We start from the raw sequence: 10,882 nt of genomic DNA, 5'->3' as shown, positions 1-10,882 counted from the left end.
TAAAGGGGAAAGGAAAGGTCTCCCTTGCAAGCACCAGTCATTTCCAACTCTGGGGTGATGTTGCTTTCACACCGTTTTAACAGCAGACTTTTTACAGGATGTTTGCCATTGCCTTCCCCAGTCATCTACACTTTCCCCCCAGCAAGCTGGATACTCATTTTACCGACCTCGGAAGGATGGAAGGCTGAGTTAACCTCGAGCTGGCTACCTGAAAACCCAGCTTCCACCGGGGATCAAACTCAGGTCGTGGGCAGAGCTTAGGACTGCAGTCCTGCAGCTTTAACACTCTGCGCCACGGGGCTCTTAACAAAAGGGGATGGGGACATAAAAAATCTCTAAAGAAACCCATCTGGTGGCACTATCCTATGATCATCCCCAGAATTTGCAAACCAGGAACTCTTCCTCCTTTCATAATATACATACTCAATAGATTTTGGATTCGTATTTTTTCAGCACAGGCCACAGAGCCCTGTTGACAATCCACATTTAATAACTGTGACTATATATTGTATTTCACTTCATTTGGATGTTCCTGACACGAGATACGGGACACTGAGAGAGGGGTATTCTTAGTCTCTGCTCCTGCCCTCTTCCCACATCCTGCCTCTATTTCTAGGGGAAAGGTTCTTTATTGCACTAGTTTTTCCCCATCAACTGTGAAAGGACTGGACAGACAATTTTGTGGAACTTGGGGATCATTTCCACCTTATTCAATCAGCAGAAGGGGAGAGGATTTCTGCCCTTGCACTGCTTCAGGATGATTTTCTTTCACAGACATCAAAATGCTAATATTCTGCAATGTAATTATATGCAATGCAAACTATGTATTAGATACGAGCCACCTTAAGAAGAGAAACCATTTGCAAGTCCTGCACACTTCCAAGTGTCAGCTGAGACTGCATTCCCTGTTAAGTCTTTTAAGTCCTTTTTACTTCAGCTGCTGTATTCATTACGGAAGTTTCTGCACAAGTAAAGGAGGTAAATGCCATCTCAATAGCTTACACAAAACTGAGTACCCGTCTGCCAAAGGGGACATGGGGCAATTGGTATGGGGTTGTTTTGTAGAAAAAGGGTGCAGGAGCTCAGTAGCATATCTCATTTGCATATGCCCCGAGATCTCCCCACTGCATGCAGAACCTGGCTGGAGGTTCAGGAGCTGTGCTCTTGTGAGCACCTACTGAATGCAATCCCTGGAGAAATGTGGGTTTTTTAAAACCTATATTTCTCTATACTAGTTGCCCTGCGTCATTTGGGTTTTTTAAAGCCATCTCTGCATTCTAGCTGAACTTAGAATGCTTCACACTTGTTTCTCACACTAACATCTGAGGAGGAGTGGGGTGTTTACCCTACAGCACACCCAGAAATATTGTTTATACAGTGACTGCTAGCGAACAACTTTTTAGAAAAGGACACCAAGGGCTGATGAAGTGAAGCTTATGGTCTTTATCATGTCGACAGGAACAAATTAAAAAAAAATCTGTGCAGGCCCCAGTGTTGCTTTTTTAAAGATTAAAGCTAATAAAAATGGCCAGCATTGAGAAATTAACTTTAAAAAAACAAACCCACAACCAATAGTATCATTTTTCACCAAGGGAACTGATTTTGTTCCGCTTTATTCTCCCATCATCACTACTAGGCCTGCCAGCACAGTACTCGTGTGAGAGATATATACATATATTTCAAATCTAGATAACAATTTGTCAGTCCGGAAAAGAAACTGCAGTGGCTCTTAAGTGCACAAATGAAAGTATAATTCACAACAGGGTTAGATTTTGCACAAGAAGCAGGCCTGTGTACATATACAGAAGAAGGCTTTGACAACGTATAGGTGATGTGTTTCTCAGATGGCGCCACTCTCTTCAGTCTTGTATTACGCAGAGCAACAGGTTTGTCTGTTTTCCTGCATCAAATACATACTTCATTAAATGCAGAAGTCAAACAATGCACATAAGACCATCTTCCAAATTTGAATGGTGGAGTCACCTTGGCAGCAAAGAAAATGGAGCAAATATGTAATGTGATATACACCAGTGATATTCACAGTGGCGCAGGGGCCACCTGTGCTTTGGCATGCTCTCCTATGGCTCTCTTCTGAACACCATTCCCCAATATGGCAGCTATGCCATGTCCTTCGAAAGTGGGCCACTCCTAGAGGCATGCCAGGGAAGAAAGTAAATGCAGCTCTTTGTGAGCCGCAGTCTGAATACCAGTGATATACATTATTTTCCTGTTTCGGATTGTTTAAAAAACAATTCAGGCAAGGCAGTACAACAATAAAAACTAAATTCACAAGGGCTGATGCACATATAGGCTTGACAGTCACCTGGCTAGGGCGGGGGATCTCCTTTTCCCAGCTCCCATTACCCGCTGCCAGTCCAAGCATTGGCAGGACAAAAAAACCCAGCAGAGTCACATGGGTGATTACATCACTTTCCAAGAAAACCTGGAAATGACAGAGAGTAGCTAGGAAACCCTATGCCACTTCTTGGTGATGTACCAGTGCACTCCTGACCCCGACCCCTGCAGAGCCTGTAAATCTATTTCTACAAGTTGCAGCACAGTGGAAGAAAAATCAGCGAAGAGGAGGGTTTTTTTGGAAAACAACAACAAAGTTTTGGAGGTACAGCCTAGCCCTTATTTCTAGCCATATGTTTACCTATTCTAAAAAGTAGCTCTCCTTTACTGAAAGAATCTTGTCAAATAAAAAGCTACTTTAAAAACTTTGTGTAGCAAATCAGCATTTCAGATAACGCACAGTTCACCTATTGGCTCCATCCTGGCTACTGGCTCTCCTCTTCATACTTCACCACCATCCATTCCTACCGGATTGCACCGTGGAAAGTATTGGAGCTTTGTCAGCATTTGACTTGCTTTGCCAGGCACAAAAGCCTGCCCTGTAACTGACAAACCAGATCCCAGTCCATTGCTCTAGCTCTCTTCCTTAATTTCCATTGAAACTAAATACCTCTATTGTTCCTCCATCATGACACCACAAAGCTCCTGTCTTACATGTTTTTCCCCTAACAGTTCACAATATAGAAACAAAATTTTGATCTGTGCAAAACTGGTTTAAAGATATCACAGTCAAGCATAATCAACAGGTCTTATGGAATTTCCACACTGTGGCTAGAAAGGAACCAAATGCTTTTATACCCATCTGGTTTTTCCATACCCACCTTGGTCACTGGAGAAAGGCTGTTGAGCTGCTCTTGTGGGTAGATTCAGAGATTTGGTGTGCCTGAAGGACAGCAACTGCTTCTTCAATCTAAAAAAAAAATCAAAGCTCAACATGGTCATTTAATAAAATCCTGATGCACCAGCATGAATGATTTAGTGACACCTTGGACAACCAAAGTCTGCCACACTAGCAGTGCCACCCTTCCCAAAAGGAAAGTTGCTATACAGGCAGAAAAGAACCATTCATTAAAGCCTCGCTGTTTTGGTATCCAGTGTTTAGCGCTGGTTAACACATGTAGCAGAATGAAGGGGTAGAACTGGATTGCATTGCCTCAGAATGCAGGTGGACACTTGTGAAGAGCCACATTCTGAAATGCTTTGTAAGAACTCATCTGCATATAAAGCCACACCCCCTGACACCAAGCCAGCCAGAACTGCATTCTTGTGCATTCCTGCTCAAAAAAAGCCCTGGTTCTCTCATCCCAGAGCCAGTGGCCTGGAATAACTGTGGATGGGAGACCTCCTGGGAATACCAGGGTTGCTAGGCAACCCTGGAATAACTCCATCTGATAGCCCCCCCCTCTCTTTGTGGACCTTGCCCTGGTTTTGATATGGTTAAATGACCCTAATGAGATTACATTATTATGCCATCTGACCATTGATACTTGAACTGTTTTAATTTATTATTGTTTTTATTAATATGTTGTTACCTCACCTTGAAGCCTGCAGTAGCAAGGGAGTCAAAAAATCTAAATATATACATAATTTTTTTCATTGGGCCATGTGTTCAGAATGCACCACAGGAGCCTTCAAGGTACCTGGAAATCTTTCTCATGCTGAAGAGTCAAAGAGTCTGAGATGTTTCTAGAAGCAGCCCTGCCACTCCTGCTTGCCATTTTTTCAAGTCGTGAAAGGAAAAGTTCTTGCAAACCGGTTGGAGGGAAAAAGTAGGAAAGAGGAGTGTACTCAACACAGCTGACTTAACGTCTTATTAAATGGTTTCTAGGGATTTTTATCATCAAAACTGAAGGCAAGTGACAAAGTAAATGTTGCAGCACTTCCAATTTTATGCACTAAGAATGGCTTTTTTTTTTACCAGAGATTCTGTTGCCCTCCCCATCCATTTTTTAAAAAACAGGGCTTTTACAATTTGTTCTCTATGAATTCATCAGTTCATAGTTCTGCTAACTTCTAGAAGTAGAACAAGAAGAAGAAGTCTGCAGATTTATACCCTGCTCTTCTCCCTGAATCAGAAACTCAGAGCGGCTTACAATCTCCTATATCTTCTCCCCCCACAACAGACACCCTGTGAGATGGGTGGGGCTGAGAGGGCTCTCACAGCAGCTGCCCTTTCAAGGACAACCCCTATGATAGCTATGGCTAACCCAAGGCCATTCCAGCAGCTGAAAGTGAATGAGTGAGGAATCAAACCCGGTTAATAAGAACATAAGAGAAGCCATGTTGGATCAGGCCAATGGCCCATCCAGTCCAACACTCTGTATCACACAGTGGCCAAAAATTCATATATATATATATATATATATATATATATATATATATATATATATATATATATACATACACCCACACACACATATATATATATACACACACTGTGGCTAATAGTCACTGATGGACCTCCGCTCCATATTTTTATCTAACCCCCTCTTGAAGCTGTCTGTGCTTGTAGCTGCCACCACTTCCTGTGGCAGTGAATTCCACATGTTAATCACCCTTTGGGTGAAGAAGTACCTCCTTTTATTCGTTTTAACCCGACTGCTCAGCAATTTCATTGAATGCCCACGAGTTCTTGTATTGTGAGAAAGGGAGAAAAGTACTTCTTTCTCTACCTTCTCCATCCCATGCATAATCTTGTAAACCTCTATCATGTCACCGCGCAGTCGACGTTTCTCCAAGCTAAAGAGCCCCAAGCGTTTTAACCTTTCTTCATAGGGAAAGTGTTCAAAACCTGTAATCATTCTAGTTGCCCTTTTCTGCACTTTTTCCAGTGCTATAATATTCTTTTTGAGGTGCGGGGACCAGAATTGCACACAGTATTCCAAATGAGACCGCACCATCGATTTATACAGGGGCATTTTGATACTGGCTGATTTGTTTTCAGTTCCCTTCCTAATAATTCCCAGCATGGCATTGGCCATTTTTAATGCAATCGCACAGTCTTGACATTTTCCATGAGTTATCTACCGCAACCCCAAGATCTCTCTCTTGGTCAGTCTCTGCCAGTTCACACCCCATCAACTTGTATTTTTAGCTGGGATTCTTGGCCCCAATGTGTATTACTTTGCACTTGGCCACATTGAACCTCATCTGCCACGTTGACGCCCACTCACCCAGCCTCAACAGATCCCTTTGGAGTTCCTCACAATCCTCTCTGGTTCTTACCACCCTGAACAATTTAGTGTCATCCGCAAACTTGGCCACTTCACTGCTTACTCTCAACTCCAAATCATTTATGAACAAGTTAAAGAGCATGGGACCCAGTACTGAGCCCTGCAGCACTCCACTGCTTACCGTCCCTCCACTGCGAAGACTGCCCATTTATACTCACTCTCTGCTTCCTATTAATTAGCCAGTTTTTGATCCACAAGAGGACCTGTCCTTTTACTCCATGACTCTCAAGCTTACTAAGGAGCCTTTGATGAGGAACTTTATCAAAAGCTTTCTGGAAGTCAAGGTAAACAACATCTATTGGGTCCCCTTTGTCCACATGTTTGTTCACCCCCTCAAAGAACTGTAACAGGCAAGATCTTCCCTTACAGAACCCATGCTGAGTCTTCCTCAATAACTCGTGTTCATCAATGTGTCTACTCATTCTGTCCTTGATAATGGTTTCTACCAACTTTCCCGGAATTGAAGTCAGACTGACTGGCCTGTAGTTACCCGGATCTCCTCTGGAACCCTTTTTAAAGATGGGGGTGACATTTGCTACCTTCCAGTCCTCAGGAACGGAGGCAGATGTCAATGAAAGATTACATATTTTTGTCAGAAGATCCACAAGTTCAACTTTGAGTTCTTTCAGAACCCTTGGATGTATGCCATCCGGACCCGGTGACTTATTAGTTTTTTATTCGTCCATCAGTTGTAGGACCTCCTCTCTTGTCACCTCAATCTGGCTCAGGTCTTTCAACACCCCTTCCAATAGAAGTGGTTCCAGAGCAGGCAAACACTTCTCATCTTCCACAGTGAAGATGGAGGCAAAAAATTCATTTAGCTTCTCAGCCATTTCCCTATCCTCCTTCAGTAATCCTTTTATCTCTTGGTCATCCAAGGGCCCCACTGCCTCCCTGGCTGGTTTCCTGCTTCTAATATATTATCTCTGCTTCTTATCTGGTTCTCCTAGATAAGAGTCTGCACACTTAACCACTACACCAAACTGGCTCTGAAAGCATTCAGATCATGAACTTTCTATGAAACACCAAGTAGGTTTTCAGATGGCTCCAAGTCTTCAAGTGGAGTGAGAGGAACAACTAAATATTTAGTGTGGGTTGGATCCTTCCTTCACATCTGTTCCCACTAGCAGAAGTACTTTGCTGAATGCTGGAGGAAAGGACCACAGGTGGACAATCTGTAGGCTCCAACCCTTAGTCTGCTCCTTACTTCAGTGTGTTTACACAGAACTTAACCAGAGGGATTGCAGGCCTTTACATGACAGTCTGCTGCTTTGAATTGCCAAAACTAGAAGCAAAGCCCTGCACACTCGGTATCTTTTCCCAAAATTAACATCTCTCAGTTATGTCATGTGAATGCTCTCCTTCCTCTTCCCCAGACTAGCATGCTTATTACTACCACCATTACAGTTATTTTAAAATCATGTTTTTAATCTTATGAAGAAAGCGTGTGTTTGTATCACACCAAGCAAACCAGTCGTTTAATGCAGATATATATATCTGCACAGAGAAGAGTGAGAAATCAGACACACATTACAGCCAAGAGACTTTGCTAGGTGTGAAAGAAAACAAAGGCAAAGTGGAAATTCAAGTTGTTAGAGGTGAAACTCTCTTACTTATCAGACCTTTTGGATGGTCCCAAATACGCAATTCTCCCCACCCCCCCAATCCCAAATGCATTCCAGATTCTGATAACACGTGCTGGAATGCACATTCTGAAGGCGTGCAAATTTTATAGAATTTGCAACTTAAGAAATGAAGCACAATTTTATTCAGTAAAAATGACTGTGGGAGCAATTATGGTGTAGTGATTGGAGTATCAGAATTGGAAGATAGAGCATGGTTCAAATTCTTATTGGGCCATACATCACACCAGGTGACCTTTGTCTGATCACTCTCCCTACACTAACCTCTCTCTCAAGGATGTTATAAGGACAAAAAAGGGGAAATACACACCACCATAAGCTCCAAGTAAGGGCAGGAATCAAAATCAAATTTAAAAGAAGTTTCAGAGTTGGAGGTTTTTGGACCCAGTCCCCTAGTACCTTAGAGTGGAGGGATTCTGGCGACTCCAGCAAAAGCAACAACTCAGAATTATCTATCTCCAGCAGCATGCCTGTGATCTTCCCAGCCAGTGAAGGGTGCATTGCATGAATTAGTGGGTAGAGGCGTTCACCTGTGCATAACAAAAAGGATAAGCCATTTGTCGCATTTACAGAATTTTAAAATTAAGCAGAAAAGGTAGCAAATCCATCTTTCAGCTCTTGCACAACAGCCTAGGAAGAGAGCCAGATTCTCATTCTCCCAAATGCCTCAGTTACCACACTTGAGCATCAGAAAGCGTTACAGCTAAGGAATGAGGTGCGCAGGTTGCTGTTAAACTGTCTTTGAGATGGCACCGTGGATGAGTTCTGTTCATGTTATGACTAGATTGTCTTATATGCAGTAAGGACCCTGATTTCTTCTCTCCCCCCCTACACAAGATCTTTTTGGTCTTACTCTACAACATGTGGTCTTGCTTCTGACACCTCAAATCATTTATTCAATAATGCGCTTTTCCCACATCATTTTCCTCTGACATGGGAAAGCTAGCCCCAAATCCAAGCTGAGAACTGAACAAAATGGCTTTATGAAAAAGGGCTGTGGAGTACACTTTTACCTGAATACAGGAAGCTGTCTTATACTGAATCAGACTCTTGGTCCATCAAGGTCAAGTACCACGTACTTAGACTGGCAGCATCTCTCCAGGGTCACAGGTGAAGGTCTTTCACATTACCGACTCCCTGATCCTTTTAACTGGATATTCTGGGGCCTGAACCTGGGACCTTCTGCATGTCAAGCAGAGATTCTGGCTCCTCTTAGCCCCTACTTGTATGTAATTGCCAGCAACTTCTATAAAGCACCAGATGTTTAAAGTGGTAGAGGCCAAACAAACAAGCATTCTCCACAATGCAGTAATAGATTCAGTACCAGATTTCTAACACATTTTGATCAGGCTGTGAAAGAATACAGATGTCCTAAGAAGTAGCCTATGAATGAGGGATGGGGGAGGAAACACACTTCAGATGTTCCTAAAGACTAAGATGACATTTAAAATCATGGAAGTTAATTAGTATGTCCAGGAATACTAGCACCCATATGGATGCATCGGATATCGTTATATATCTGCTTGGGCTGTCCAAAGGGAAGGCTGATTCAAACACACGCGGAGCTTTGCCAATACTTCTCCCAAGTCTCAAGGCCTTTTTGAAAAATCTGAAAGTATTCATTGAAGCATACATTTCCTTATGCATTGCATGACATCACTAACTTCAGCAAGCAAACTTCTAAGTTTTAACACTTTAACATAAGGATTTTAACAGTGCCATAAGTTGAAGGGCGTGAAACACATCCACAGTTCACTGTGTCCCAAATAGCTGTAGACCATTTTCACTGCCTACAAAGATTAAGCAGCTTTACTCACTTTAAGAACATAACTCTTGGAGGATCAGATCAAATGAGTAATCTGTGTCTCCCACAATGAAGCCAAAAGTGTGATAAGCCACCCTTATGGCTTACTCGTAATATCTGGTAACCAGAGATACAAAACCCCCAAATATGGAGGTTCCATTTTTGGCTATTGTTGCCAATTGCTGATGATCAGTCTGTCAAACACCTATGAAACTTTAAAAAAAATGGTAAAGGTAGTCCCCCATGCAAGCACCAGTCATTTTCGACTGTGGGATGATGTTGCTTTCGCAACAATTCACGGCAAACCTTTTACAGGGTGGTTTGCCATTGCCTTCCCCAGTCTCTACACTTTCCCCCCAGCAAGCTGGGTACTCATTGTACTGACCTTGGAAGGATGGAAGGCTGAGTCAACCTGGAGCCAGCTATCTGAGCCAGCTTCCGCTGGGATCGAACTCAGGTCGTAAGCACAGGGCTCTGACTGTAGTACTGCAGCTTTACCACTCTGCGCCACAGGGCTATGAAACTTGTTGCTAGATTAAAACCACTGAGCAATCTCTAAAATTGCTGCATCTTGTACAATGAGTGCTGTAAGCATATTCAGGCAAAGAGTGTATATGTATACAGTACATATACATTTTTCTTTCCTTTTGCTCTCTTTGTCAAATGATATAATTGGATGACCAGTTCTAGCATTCTCTGATAATAATTCATCTTCCCAACATTAATTGTAGTAGTTGGGATCTCCACCCCCCCTTTTGCTTTCATCCTACTAAAAAGGGATTGAAAAGGTCACAACGGACACGACAACAGCTTGAATCTCTTGCTTCTCTCCCTACAGTGCTTGGGTTTTGTCTTACAGGATTATGAAGGGAGAGGGGGAAGCACTGGCTCAGGGAGAGATTCAGCAGAAGTACATAGCAGAGAGAAAAAGTGGAAACCAGCCAAGATTGCAAGATGAAACCAGATAAGGGCCCCCGCCTATTGCAATTAGCACACTGCTGACCCATATTAGAAGCAAAATATTTCAAGAGACAGTTGGTACAATGCAAGAATTTATCTTGTTCCTTCAGTGCCTCCAGCTGAATTCTTGCACTGAAAGAAGCAGCAAGTGTTGTTCTAGGCTGCACACTTGATCTTCTTGGACATCTCCAGCCCCCACCTGAACATATATGAACATATGAAGCTGCCTTATACTGAATCAGACCTTCGGTCCATCAAAGTCAGGATTGTCTACTCAGACTGGCAGCGGCTCTCCAGGGTCTCAAACTGAGATTTTTCACGCCTACTTGCCTGGACCCTTTTTAGTTGGAGATGCCAGGGATTGAACCTGGGACCTTCTGTTTACCAAGCAGATGCTCTGCCTCTGAGCCACCATCCCTACCTAGATCCCCTCTACCTACAGTTTCTGTTTGTTTGGATTGGTTTGTCCCTATGTTGACCCACTGCTGCTCTTTACTTATCTATAGTACACATGTCCTTCCTCCTCTCCGGATTGGGACCCAGGTTAATTTGTTTCACAAGGCACTAAAAATTTTTGTAGAAAAGTTGTGCAGCCTTATGAACCAGAATAATTTGGCTATGCACATTTTTTACATATAGGAAAGCAAGGATGAAGGCTCCTCAGACATCTAATAGTACTTTGAAGCAACTGGATTTGTGTAATAGAACAGAATCCTCCCCTACTATCATCAACCAGAGAAAAAGCAAAGTCTCTTTTCATGAATGGGCAGACCATGCACAAAACTGGATTTTAAAAGAAGTCCGTATAGCTGGGGGATGTAGGATGAATGATAAATGACATACAAACCAGAACAACTGTAAGAAAGTTAGGTACTAAGTGCCAAGCA

General features: G+C 42.8%; 1 protein-coding gene across 4 annotated transcripts in view; it reads right to left on the bottom strand.

The window, feature by feature from the left end:
* Positions 1-1,577: 1,577 nt before the first annotated feature.
* PABPC1L (poly(A) binding protein cytoplasmic 1 like) overlaps positions 1,578-10,882 on the bottom strand; it is a 39,821-nt gene continuing 30,516 nt past the window's right edge. For 2 of the 4 annotated variants that reach the window (XM_060230882.1, XM_060230883.1), the window contains exons 14-16: positions 7,631-7,761; positions 3,177-3,265; positions 1,578-1,900 (exon numbers count right to left, since the gene is read on the bottom strand). In XM_060230882.1, coding sequence (XP_060086865.1) covers positions 3,182-3,265; positions 7,631-7,761 — 215 coding nt within the window. In that variant the 3' untranslated portion in view covers positions 1,578-1,900; positions 3,177-3,181. Of the gene's footprint in view, positions 1,984-3,176; positions 3,266-7,630; positions 7,762-10,882 lie in introns of all 4 variants that reach the window. The other 2 variants (XM_060230884.1, XM_060230885.1) reach the window with 1 other exon arrangement.

The sequence above is a fragment of the Heteronotia binoei genome, chromosome 2 (assembly GCF_032191835.1).
Source record: "Heteronotia binoei isolate CCM8104 ecotype False Entrance Well chromosome 2, APGP_CSIRO_Hbin_v1, whole genome shotgun sequence".
NCBI classification, from domain to species: domain Eukaryota; kingdom Metazoa; phylum Chordata; class Lepidosauria; order Squamata; family Gekkonidae; genus Heteronotia; species Heteronotia binoei.
This window is presented reverse-complemented; position numbering and strand designations above follow the sequence as displayed.